This window comes from Notolepis coatsorum (genome assembly GCF_963971535.1).
Source record: "Notolepis coatsorum genome assembly, chromosome: 16".
Classification (NCBI taxonomy): domain Eukaryota; kingdom Metazoa; phylum Chordata; class Actinopteri; order Aulopiformes; family Paralepididae; genus Notolepis; species Notolepis coatsorum.
In genome coordinates this window covers 1,847,237-1,861,259 of record NC_140180.1, presented here as the reverse complement: position 1 = coordinate 1,861,259, position 14,023 = coordinate 1,847,237, and the positions used below count along the sequence as shown (strand labels likewise).

The window sequence follows — 14,023 nt, the reverse complement described above, 5'->3', positions numbered from 1 at the left end:
GACCTTATTATAGCCATGTTGCATATCTATGGATCGGGACAAATCTAATCATTCCACTGGATTTAGTATCACAAAAACCGTGAATGCAATCTGTAAATAGACCGCGCACGCGCAGGCTGGCAAACTGATCGCTGCGCAGGCTGATAATAAACTGCGCTGATACATGCTGGGAGTGCGCCGGCAGCGCTGGCTTGCAGCGCATCTTGTAGATGACAGAAATAAATCTACAGCCATGCCGCGGTTTTGCACATATTATAGCATATTTGAATAACTTTATTGTATATTAATTATATATATAGTTATTGCCTGACACCACAGTTCGCCCTTTGCTTTTTATTAGCTTTTTAGTAGTGTATTCGTGTAGTTATTATTATTAGTTTTGTCGCGAATCTCAATGGTCTGTGGGAGACAGCCAGACAGGCAGGCAGCTCCGGTGTCAGGTTACAAACAGAGTGGTAGATGAATGAATGAATGAAAACTGGGGGGGTTGGGTAGGAGGGGTGGGGGGGGGGGGTTGGGTAGGAGTGGGGGGGGGGGGGTTGGGTAGGAGGGGTGGGTGGGGGACACTGTACAACTGTACAAACAACACTGTACATTGGATTATTGACAAGACCATACTTGGTGAATGGCTGTGATTGGTTGTCTGAAAATGAGCCCAGCGCATCGCTCTGAAAGTTCAGAAAGTTTCAACTTTCGTCCGCACAAAAAAGCTGAGAAAAGAAGCCGACGGCAGCGCATTCCTAGAGGCAGCGCATTCCTCACTTGTCCCGCCCACACGCGCGGCGCGCCTCCTGATTGGCTGAAAGTTACTCCTAAGAACTCTGCATGTCCTCCTCGCTGGATGATCAGATTCTTCTGAGCCTTCTTCGCCCGCAGACCTCAACTGAAAACGGTAACTTTATTTCATGCTAAATGTTATTGTGCTTTGTCGCAGCACGACAGTTGACGGGTGTATTATTGTGTTGATATAATAACGTACATATTGGGACAACGTGTCTTATGATCTGTGGTGATTCGTGTCGGCAACGACTGGTCGAAGAGTTTCACTTTCAAGTTATTATTGGTGTTCAGCTCTCTGACAAACACAAACGACAATAAAGTCAGTCATCGGAATTTGAAGAATTACAGTTTTTGATAAACACAGACTTACAATAAAGTCACTCATCATCAGAATGACAATAATTCGCAATAAACGTCCTGGAATTCCTCTTGCTGACGGTACAAGTGCAGACAAGCACTCGGGAGTGTTGTGGTTTAAAAAAAAAAAAAAAAGTATTTTTTACTTTCTTTATTACAGGAAGAGAATTGGTTGAACATTTCGGTTGTAAACATTGTACATTTTCCATCTTTTTTCTTTCCACCCTTCATTATACACAGCACAAGTACAGCACTGTAATAGTAATATTACTGCCCACATTCAAAACCGCCCTTAAAGAGCACCTACGGGAGGCTGCAATTCGAAACTGGCCACCATAAATGCCCAAAACCCCCACCACCTCCTAATAGACAGTCTCCTCCCCACCGCATGTATATATTCCCTCCCCGCCGTATGTATATTTCCCTCCCACCCACCCACCCCCTCCTAATGTACAGTCCCCTCCCCATCATATGTATATACTCTGTCAGGATCTAGGGGTAACAGTACTGTATATTTGAATACCGCCTATGTCACAAATGTATCAGTACTAAATACCTATATGTCCCTATGCCATAAATGTCATGTATGTTGTGTATGTCATAAATGTCTATATGAATTGAAAATGGGGGACCCTGATGGAAACAAGACAAACGTCTTTCTCAGGTCTGCATCCCCTTAACAATTGTATGTATTGAGCCGTACTGTATTGTACCCATTCTGCAATCTGTTAAATAAAGTTTTCATTCATTCATTCATATACATTTATCCAATGTACAGTTCAAGTTATTTTATTTGTCAAACACACAACGATACAGGGGCATTGCAGTGAAATGAAATGTTTGTGTTTCGAGCTCAGACTCGACAGTCGACAGTGCACAATTAAGAAACAAATGCATATAAGAATGGTAACAATAAGTAGTAGTAGTAATATAAAATATATTATTTACAGTAAGAGTTTTGAGGTGATTAAACTAGGTATAAAATATATCAATTAGTGTGTATCAGCACACTCCCAACTTCGGGTGTTATATTTAAGCAATAATACACTCGGAAGACAGTGGTATGTCGTGCATATTGCCACGACTGTCACGCGCCCTCAGCCATGAGGGTGAAGCTCCAGTGGCGTAGGCATCACAGCCGTAAATATTCACGACATACCACTGGCTTCCGAGTGTATTATTGCTTTTATACAACAGGTTGCGTCGGGGGAAAATATAGGATGAATAATACAGACAATTCTGGGGTCTTTTATATTGATTTCAGTGAACTTGGTGTAGAAAAAATTGTTCCTAAAGATGTCTCGTTGCTATGGAATTTTAAATGGAGTAGGCTATCAACAAGCTAGGCAACACCAACAAATGACATATTAGTCTAATTTAACGTACCCGTTAACTATAAACGAGTGGATAGATATAGAGGACGGGCCTACATCTAATGGTGTAGGAGCTATTTGATGGTTTTTGTGCTTAGAATGTAGTTTGTTAAGTTCATCCCTCCCCCACAATGGAGGACTTCCAGACACATCTGTGGAAAGCGACCAGCCCCCCCCCACGTCGCGGGCTTTCACACCGAGCAATACAGACACCAGCAGAGGACAAAGGATCATCCCCACCCCCCCTCCTAACATCAATGAACACAGGACCCCATCCCCCCCTCACCACCTACCGCCACAAGATCAACCACACACCACAGTGGAAAAACAATTTGAACTTGACGACATTAATGAAATAACAAACTCAAATGGACTTCACATATTTCACTTAAACATTAACAGCTTGAAACCGAAATTGGCTGAAATCAGACATTTGTTTTTAAACGGTAAGGCTAATATATTATGTTTCACAGAAACAAAACTTGACTCATCTGTTCAGGATCCAGAGATAGAAATCGAGGACTATTCAATCATCAGGAGGGATAGGAACCAGTGTGGAGGTGGTGTCTGTGTGTATATACACAAAGATACCAAATTCAGCAACCGTACTGACCTTAACCATGACGAGATTGAAACTGTATGGATTGAAATCTTATTTGAAAGGGCAAAATCAGTACTAATAGGCACAATCTATAGACCACCAGAACAGAGTGGCTTTTATGACACACTTGATGGGTGCTTAACTGGGGTGGAGGGCGTAGAAAAAATCCTTATTGGGGACTGGAACACGGATATGCTACGTAAAGCAGCACCCGTCTTCAAGGCCTTCAGTAGATTTTCTGATCTGCACGGTTTCAGCCAGCTAATCACCCAACCCACAAGGGTGTGTGAATCAACCCAGACTACCATTGACCTCATCCTGACCTCCGACAAGTCCATGATCTCCAATAAAGGGGTGATAGCATGCGGGTTAAGTGATCATTATATGATATTCTGTTCCCGCAAAAAGCCAAAGCAAAAGGCTGGCTGTCACAAAATGGTCACATCTAGAGACCTCAAAACGTACTCTAGCGAGGCCTTTAACCTTGAACTGAAGAGCCTGGACTGGTCAGATGAACTCAATGGTACACTGGTTGAAGAAACCTGGCTTGGCTTCAAAACCAAATTCTCAACAATACTAAACAACATGGCCCCCCTAAGAACCACCAGGGTAAAAAATCGCGCTGAGCCGTGGATGCACACTGAAATACTGACCGCTATGAAAGCCAGAGACAAAAAATGCTCTGAATTTCATAAAAGTCAGTCAAAGCTTACCAAAAGCACGAGCAGTGAACTCCAAGCCCACGTGACTGAACTCAAACTAGAAAGAAACAGACTAAGAAATGACGTAAACTCCATGAGAAAAACTGCAAAAAAAAATTTCATCAATGACAAAACTGAGAAACAAAAATAAACCACGTGAACTTTGGAAATTACTCAATAATCAACTAGGCTGCAGTAAAAAACTTAAAACCAGGTTCTCAAACATAAACATAAAGACGGACAACACGCTCATCACAGACAAACTGGATGTAGCCAATTACTTAAACACTTTCTTCACAAACATAGCCACAACACTGGTAAACAAACTACCCTCCCACTCAGGGCAGTATGGGGTAGAACACATAGTAGCATACTACAAGAACCTAGGCGTCCACAAAGACGATTTCAAACTGGAAATGGTAACAACAGATGAGGTACTCAATAAACTGAGCGCCCTCCAACCGAACAAGGCCACTGGCCATGACAACATCCCCTCCAAATTCCTCAGAGACTCAGCAGCCGCCATCACCCCAGTCATCACACACATAATAAACCTCTCCATAAAACAGGGACACGTCCCCAAGGACTTCAAAATAGCGAGAGTAACACCCCTGCACAAAAAGGGCAGCAAATTAGACCCAGGCAACTACCGCCCTGTTTCTATCCTTACATCCATCTCGAAAGTCATGGAAAAAATAGTATACGAACAGGTCGAAAAGTACCTTACGGATAAAAATCTAATCTACGAATTCCAATCTGGCTTCAGAACATCCCACTCCACTGACACATGCCTTCTCTATTTGAACGACCACATCAAGCAAGAGGTGGACGCGGGCAAATACTGCGGCATGGTCATGCTAGACCTACAAAAGGCCTTCGACACTGTCAATCACTCCATTCTGATTGACAAGCTAAAAGCAATTGGTTTTGATAGTCTATCAGTGAGCTGGATACAATCCTACCTGGAGGGGAGAGAACAGATGGTGGAGGTAAACGGTACCCTATCCCCCCCCCTCACAGTGAACTGTGGTGTTCCACAAGGAAGCATACTAGGACCACTACTGTTCCTAATTTATGCAAATGACATGTCGTCAGCTTGTGACTGCAACTTGTTCCTGTTTGCGGACGACTCAGCCCTGCTGGTCTCTGACAAGAACAAGTTACAGGTTGAAAAAACCCTCAGCTCGGAACTAGGCAAAATCTGCATATGGCTCGCCGACAACAAACTATCATTACACATGGGCAAAACAGAGTCCATTCTCTTCGGTTCAAATAACAAACTCAGCAAAACAGACGGCTTCTCAGTTACAGTGGGTGACAATATTGTCACAAGGAAAGATGAAATTACCTACCTGGGTTCCATCCTAGAGGCTAATCTTTCCTGTGACAAAATGGCATCCAATGTAATAAAAAAAGTCAATCAACGAACTCGATTCTTGTACCGGATCTCCTCCCTGGTAAACAAGAATACCCTGAAGACTCTGGCAGGAGCACTCATTCAAGGGTACTACGACTATGCTTGCACCTCATGGTACCAAAGCACCTCAAAGGCACTAAAAACCAAATTACAAACATCTCAAAACAAACTAGTCAGACTACTGCTTGACCTTACTCCTAGAACCCACATCACCCCTGCCCACTTTGCCAACCTAGGATGGCTTAGAGTAGACAACAGAGTACAGCAACTTGCAATGGGCCTGGTCTACAAGATACACTACGCGACCAAGGTACCCATGTACATGTCAAAATACTTCCCAAAGGTCAGTGAATACCACGATCACAACACCAGAGGGAGCTCCACAAATCATGTAAAACCCAGATTCGGCTCAAACAAGGGACTAAACACGTTTCGCAATTATGCCACAACAATGTGGAACGCCCTACCCAAAGCTGTAAAGGAATGTAAATCACTACCCACCTTCAAAAACACTCTCAAAGAACACCTACGGGAGACTGCAATTCAAAACTGGCCCCTACAAATGTCCTAACCCAGTTGTACAATAAAGACCAAGCATGGCTTTGTCAGTATTCCAATGTACAGCCCCACCCAACCCCACCCCACCTACCCAACCTCCTCCAATGTACAGTTTCCATGTCAAATGTATGTCAGTATTCCAATGTACAGTGTCCCCCCCCCAGTGTTGCGTTGTTATTATGGGCTGAGCCGCCACGCAGGATAATGACGCCGCGCGCACGCGCGCGCGCGCACACGCACGCGCGGCCCCGCGCGCATGCGCATATGTTCCCTCGCGCACAATAATACACTTTGTTTGTATAGCCTTTCATACAGAAACTGCAGCTCAAAGTGCTTCACAACAGAATTAAGACAGGCATAAAATGAGCACATAAAGTGCAGACATATAAAATCAGTTTTTCACATTAGGATCTAACATCCCAACAGGCAACCTTGTTTATGGTTTGATTCAGTTTTAATATAAATAATAAAAATAAAGAGAAGATTAATTAATTATCTACTCAGTCCCGAAGTTTGTGATGTAGATATGGAATGTCCCGGGTTGCTGCTGTTTGCAGAGTGTGTTGTTGTCCGGGGGTGAGTGGTGGTGGGTGGGGGGTTGAATCAAAACAGTTGTCAATTCGGAATTGACGGCTGTTTTGATTTGGCCCTTCGTTCGCCGTCGTTCACCTTTGGACGGCGGTGCACTCTGTGGGCAGCGGCAACTTGGGACGTTCCATATATTTACATCACAAAGAGTCCCAGACTGGTTGAAGACACCAGCCTATAGCGGCTATTGTTATGATAATGCGAGGTAGCGCCGGGGCCCGGGACTCGGCAGGTAAACACGAACCGAGCCGAGCGCAGCGCGTTCTCGCGAGCGCGTGCATGTGCGTGCACGCGCTTCTGCTCAAATCTTTAATACTCAGTGAGGTACCACTGAGTGGTACCCCGTGCCATGAACAACGCATGCCTGCCCCCCCCCCCCCTACCCAACCCCCCCCCCCCACCTCCAATGTACAGCCCCACCCCACCTACCCAACCTCCCCCAATGCACAGTTTCTATGTCAAATGTATATACTCTTCTTCTGGATTTTTTTAGTATCACAAACAGTACTGTATTTGAAAATCTGGTATGTCATAAATGTATAGATGTAGCAGTACTGTCTATCTGTATGTCATGTGTGTCATATGATGAATTGAAAATGGGGGACCCTGATGGAAACAAGACGAAAGTCTTTCTCAGGTCTGCATCCTCTTAGCAATTGTATGTATTGAGCTGTACTGTACTGTACCCATTCTGCAATCTGTTAATAAACTTTTCAATCAATCAATCAATCAATCACTGGGTGGCAGCACGGAGCACTGGGTGGCAGCACGGAGCGCATAGGTTTTGAATAAAGGCACAGGTGTATGCTATGTCAATCAAGGTATCTAGGTATGGGTGACGGAGAGATCTCACGGTTTTTACCGCACGAACACACGCACGTACCCTCGCTCGTTTTCAGTATTATTAACAGCATTATGCAGAAATTATTGTTTGGCTCATCACATGTATTAAGTTGAATACTTCAATTAAATGGGAACTTTTACTTCACCCAACGGCAGGTGACACGGACTCGACATTGTGTTTTTTCTAATTGCGCGTCAAAGACGAGGAATCCCCGCACCCAACCGAGCGTCTATCAGAACATCAAGATAGCCGCTACACAAGTAAAAACCCGATCTTACTTGGACAAATGGAGGATTTTGGAACCTGGCTTGGAATGCTGCTTCTGGAATCTGGATAAAGATCATCATCCCGAGATAGCACACCAAAGGAGGACTGGTTAGTGTATCGCACTGGGTTGCTTGCTAATGGAGCAGCAGCATTGAAAGTTTTGTTGTTATTGTATTGACTTTTTTTCACGAGAGAGACTCCAGTCTCTTAAAGGAACAGTACGTATTATCAAAAATGAGTTTACGTCATGATATTGTGGAGCCCAGCCAAGGGCAAAATGTTTGTGAGCCAAGAATAAGAAAGCCTTCTTTAAAGGGATTATCAATTTTGATTGAAAGGCTCCAAACGGACAGAGATGCATATTGTACACAAGCAAGGAAATTGAAAAGGGAAATCATCACTCTTCTAGTTTCCAATGACAATGTAAATCTTGTGCACCAAAATCTAAAACAGTTCAAAGCTCTATGTCAAGTTGCCTCTGAGGCACATAATACATTGATGACTGAGTATCCTACAACTGAGGATACGCAGAGAAAGCAGGACGAATGGTTTTATGCAACAAAGGAAACAAATGATACATTTGTAAATGAAGTATCAACATGGTTGAGCGAAAATGGGATTTTTCAGGTCAATGATGATAATGCTGAATTGGAAAAAATTAAATCTGATTTGCATGAGGAAATTAAAGCTGGAGACAGTGCGTCTAATGTGTCTAGTAAAAGGTCAAGCAGAAGAAGCAATGCCAGTAGAGCATCAGGTTCTAGTACTGCATCTGCACGTTTAAATGCCATGGCAGAGAAAGCGGCTTTAATGGAGCAAACCGCTGCTCTGCAAAGGAAACATGAAATAGAGGCACAAGAGGAGAAACTCAGACAGGAACAAGAGAAACTCAGAAAAGTTAAGGAGCAACTGGAGCTTGATACACAAATGGCTGTTGTTACTGCAAGACTTTCTGTGCTGGAAGGCAGTGCTGTTGGAGGAAAGGCCCTTTCAGATGGAATGAATTCCTACCTGAGCAAATCTATTAAAGAGCTGAGACCTCAATTCAACCTACAGGCAACTGCATTTGTGCCGAAGGAGAACACCCTGATTTCGGATCAAGGCTCAAGAGCGCCACCTATCTTTTCCACATATGATGTGCGACCAAAGGTGAATATGCACACACACTTTCAGGAGAAAGTACAACATCATGGAATTCCACAAGCAAAGGATACTACTCTCATGCCACAGTGGCAACCAAACACTGGGACGTCTCTCACCACTACTCTAAAGCATCAGTCTCAAAACGCTTTCACAGCCTCCACTGCTGCACCTCGTAGGTCAGTAGCTGCACAGGAACGACAGCCTACACAGAACGCTGCAGTGCAGAATACAGTGGACCAGGATGCCATTTGTGGAATCATGCAAAGGCAGAATGAACTCACCACATTGCTCATTCAACAGCAAATGTTATCTACTTTACCAAAAAGAGATATAACCATATTTGATGGTGATCCATTGCACTTCATTTCCTTTGTTAGGACATTTGAACATTGTGTTGAAGAGGTAACATGCAGTTATCAAGACTAGGGATGCCCCGATCACGTTTTTTGCCACCGATACCGATCACCGATCGTCGTGAGCCATATTGGCCGATACCGATCCGATTGTTTTTGATTAAAAAGAAATTAAAAATTATTTTATATAAAGTTTTTTTTAATTTTTTATAAAATATATATATTATATAATTAGACTTGTACTTGTATTATCTGCGAGACATCGCCACCACGCAACAAGTCAAAATGCTCACTATCTGCAAACAGCTCCACTGTCTGTGTGTACTCTAGTAGCCTCCAGCTCCAAAAAGGATTCTCCGGCGCTGCAGCGGGACCCCATTGGTAACGTTAAGTGCTTTGGTCATTTCACATTCAGCAAGCCCTCAGCTCGAATACGCATTAAATCAATGTTATAAGACATTGATGTTGGTGACAGGTATACACAATTCGGGTTGTTAGGGTCACGTCATTGATCACGTCATTCACAAATGGGTCACGTGGTGTCGTAGTAGTAAAGTCAGCTGTTCACCTGCGGGTTTCGGGAACAGTAACAATGAGGGGGTGAACGGGGAAGTCACACTTTGCTGACCGCACGAACGCTACACTATGATGAATCAAACCGTGACTCATTCTATTTTTTGATACTATATGAACTGTTTTTAACTACAATAAACTAACCAAACACAGTATCCTGGATCCGTGGTTATGTGGCGAGCGGCGCGTCTGGCAGGTACCATTATTTCCCCGTGTTAGTCTCTCGGTGACTGCAGAATGTTTGGATAGTCACCATACAATTGATATCAAGAGCTATCTGTAGCTACTGCTAGCCGGCTAGATGACGTTAAGACAGAACTTTAGTTCAATGGGACATTTCGTTTTGAACAGTAAACTAACGTCAGCTAACGCAAGCTAACGCAAGCTAACTGAGGTATGAACATGAACTACTAGACTTTCTGGATCATTTGTTGATATCAGGAGCTATCGGTAGCTAGCCGGCTAAATACCGTTAGACAATGCCTACTAAACGTGAATAGTTGACTGGGTAATTTTGTTTAAACAGTAACGATAGCTAGGTAGCTAACGTTAGCGCAGGTCGAATGCACTACAGACTCGAGCAGAGGAGCCGCACCTCTTTGTTTACAAACTCTACACGGGGGCGGGCGGGGCTAGGGAGGAGGAGCAGCGGCAGTTTGCAGGTCGTGTGTGTCTGAGACAGACAGCGAGTGAGAGCTGCTTGATCGGTTTCCGCTATCAGCGAATATGACTCATTATCGGAATTCACAGATTGCATATTTATACTGAGTATCGGCCGATAACGATCGGTGGCCGATCGATCGGGGCATCCCTAATCAAGACTGTTTGTATTTTCTGGAGCAGTACACCAGGGGGAAGCCCAGAGAGCTGGTGCGAAGCTGCTTACACATGCCACCACAACAAGGATATCAAAGAGCAAAAGGTCTTTTGAAAGAACACTTTGGTAATGAGCACAGGATAGCAACAGCCTACATGGAAAAAGCCTTTCGCTGGCCTGTTGTTAAAGCAGAGGATGTAGAGGTGCTGCAGGAGTTCACGCTGTTCCTAAGAGGGTGCTGCAACGCTATAACAGAGATACAGTACATGGAGGAGATGAACGTTCCATCAAACATGAGGAATGTTATGATGAAATGGCCATACAAGCTGCGGGAAAGATGGAGGTCTACAGCTTGTGAGATACAAGAACGGCAAGGCTACAGGGCCACCTTCCCAGAGATGGTAAACTTTTTGGAGAAACAAGTCAAAATATTGTCTCATCCCATTTTTGGTGACATTTCAGATGCACGACCAAGCATCACATTAAAGCCTGTAGATAAGAGCGCGCCGCTACCCAGGAGCAGCATTAAAGGAAGCGGTTTTGCAATAACCATCGCAACCAACCAAGCTGAAACTCTGCCCACAGTGCACATGATGCCAAAGCAGCCTACCGTAACTAAGGAGTTGTCCTCAGAGGCCTGCCTCTATTGTGAAGAGTCACATCCATTTTCTAAGTGTTTTAAACTGAATACGATTTCTCAAAGGGAGAAAATTGATTTTCTGAGAGGAAAAGGAATTTGTTTTGGATGCTTGAAGTCTGGCCACATGAGTAAGGAATGCAGAAGTCGTCTGACCTGTGATGAATGCAATCTTAAACACCCGACTATTCTGCATGTCCACAACAACGACAAATTGACCAAGTCACAAGAAACACCAGTCGGTAGTGCACTTGTGTCTCTTCAGGCATGTGGTTGTACTGGGGCCGGAGACCACGACTGTACCCTTTCCATTGTTCCAGTACAGTTGAGATCCAAGAAAGGAAATGGAGTGCTGCAGACCTACGCCTTCTTAGACCCAGGAAGTACAGCAACCTTCTGTACCAACCATCTTATGAAGAAGCTGAATCTACAGGGTACAAAGACCAACATTCTTATGCGCACTATGGGTCAAGAAAAGGTCATTGAAAGCCAAATCCTTACAGGACTGGAAGTGTCCAAGTTGGATAATAACCACTTTATGGAGCTCCCAGAAACGTTCACACATGAAACAATCCCTGTTTCAAAGAGTAACATCCCTACTCAGCGAGATATTGAAAAATGGGAATATCTGAATGGTATCAGGATCCCAGAATTGGACGCCAATGTTGAACTTTTGATTGGAGCTAATGCATCAAAACTCATGGAACCCTGGGAAATTATCAACAGCCAAGGTGATGGACCTTATGCCGTGAAGACCCTATTGGGGTGGGTCGTCAACGGTCCTTTGAGGGGTAATAATGGTTGTCAGAGAAGCTGCTCGACCATATATGCCAATAGGACATCCATTGTCAAACTGGAGGAGCTGTTGGTCTCTCAGTACAACCAAGAGTTCAACGAGAAGTCACTGGAGGAGCAGCAGGAGATGTCAAGAGAGGGCCCAAGTTTTATGGAGATCTTGGAGAAGTCTATTTGCATGCAGGAAGGACATTATTGCATGGACTTGCCTTTTAAAATGGATGACATCACCATGCCAAACAACAGGTGCATTGTGGAACAGCACCTTCAGAGTCCGAAAATAAAATGTGAATGGAATAAGGACTACCAAAATGAGTACACAGATTTTCTTACTCATGTGATTGACAGTGGCTACGGAGAAATTGTGCCTCAAGTCCAGCCGGACTACAAAAATGGCAGTGTGTGGTATCGCCCTCATCACTGGGTGTGCCACCCAAAGAAGGAAAGACAGAGTGGAAAAGCGAGCACACACCAGACGTGGAATTTTTCCAATCGTCAGTCCCAGTGACCAGTTGGGGTTCTCGTCACCATTCACCTTGCTACCAAAACTGTTGTTGCAAGAAATGTGTCGAAGGAACATGTCTTGGGATGACCCCATACCCCAGACATTCTCACAGCGATGGGCAAAGGGCTTGTACGGGCAGTACGGTTGAAGACCAAGACAGGGCAGTTGGAGCGGCCCATATCCAAGCTCTTTCTGCTTCAAGAAGCAGTGGAAGGTCTGGCGGTAAAGGTCACGACCCAACGTTGAGTTACGTGCTGGTAACCTCTGGCTCAGAAGAACCAAGAACACTTGTTATAGCTCCTTTTTTCTTCTTTAATGTAATTGTTTTCCACCTTCACATTTGGGGCCGGTGTGTAGGAGCTATTTGATGGTTTTTGTGCTTAGAATGTAGTTTGTTAAGTTCATCACTGGGTGGCAACACGGAGCGCATAGGTTTTGAATAAAGGCACAGGTGTATGCTATGTCAATCAAGGTATCTAGGTATGGGTGACGGAGAGATCTCACGGTTTTTACCGCACGAACACACGCACGTACCCTCGCTCGTTTTCAGTATTATTAACAGCATTATGCAGAAATTATTGTTTGGCTCATCACATGTATTAAGTTGAATACTTCAATTAAATGGGAACTTCACCCAACGGCAGGTGACACGGACTCGACATTGTGTTTTTTCTAATTGCGCGTCAAAGACGAGGAATCCCCGCACCCAACCGAGCGTCTATCAGAACATCAAGATAGCCGCTACAAATGGTATTCATAAAAACAGCATTATTAGCAGTGGTTGGTGATTTCATACCTGGTTGCACTGTTTCAATGACATTGCGTGCGCGCGCATGCGCATAAATGTTCCCTCGCGTGCGCACAGAATAAAGACTATGCCTAATTGCCTCTAGGAATGGAATGTAACACATTTAATTAACAAGTTGTGTGTGAGCGTATCTGAGGGCGTATTTGAACACCTGACACCTGACGACCTGAGCTGTTGGCGCATGAGTCGAGTGCAGTGCATTCTTGTGTGCACGCAGGGAACAAAATTAACTTTTTGACTTACCAGCCATTTGACTGGTAGATTAAAAAAACTACCAGCCAGGCAGATTTTTTACCAGCCAAAAATTATAAATAGCTTTTTAGTATATCCGCCATGTGTTATTATTACTATATAATACTCTCATATGCTATTTTCAATTAATATCATAAACAACATAAGGAATATTAGCATAATTTTTAGTGGACTGAAGGAATGAGTCAGCGTTAATAGTTTTAAATGCAAATAATTTATTGAAACATAGAAGTGGGGTCGGGACACACACACACACACACACACACTGTTTCAACTCACAACCCCCGCATCATATTGTAGTCTAGCAGGGCTGTACGCTAAGCTTTTTCACTAGGGGCACACTTGCCCCTAAATGAGAAATTTAGGGGCAAAAAATATTTTTTAGGGGCAAATTTTTAAATAACAATTTTACCATTATTTATATCGATTGTTTTTGATTTAAAAAAAAAAAAAATGATTTTATATAATTTTTTTTTAATAAAATATATATATTATATAATCATACTTGTAGTTGTATTATCTGCGAGACATCGCCACCACGCAACAAGTCTAAATGCTCGCTATATGCAACCAGCTCCACTGTCTGTGTGTACTCGAGTAGCCTCCAGCTACGGCCAGGATTCCCCGGAGCTGCAGCTGGACCCTATACTGTAG

The 14,023-nt window shown here is 43.7% G+C and overlaps 1 protein-coding gene across 3 annotated transcripts in view; it reads left to right on the top strand.

Annotated features, from left to right (window-relative positions):
- Nucleotides 1-810: 810 nt before the first annotated feature.
- LOC311242560 (caspase-3-like) overlaps nucleotides 811-14,023 on the top strand; it is a 40,064-nt gene continuing 26,851 nt past the window's right edge. For 2 of the 3 annotated variants that reach the window (XM_084331531.1, XM_084331529.1), the window contains exon 1: nucleotides 811-892. In XM_084331531.1, coding sequence (XP_084187657.1) covers nucleotides 826-892 — 67 coding nt within the window. In that variant the 5' untranslated portion in view covers nucleotides 811-825. Of the gene's footprint in view, nucleotides 893-7,374; nucleotides 7,595-14,023 lie in introns of all 3 variants that reach the window. The other variant, XM_084331530.1, reaches the window with a different exon arrangement.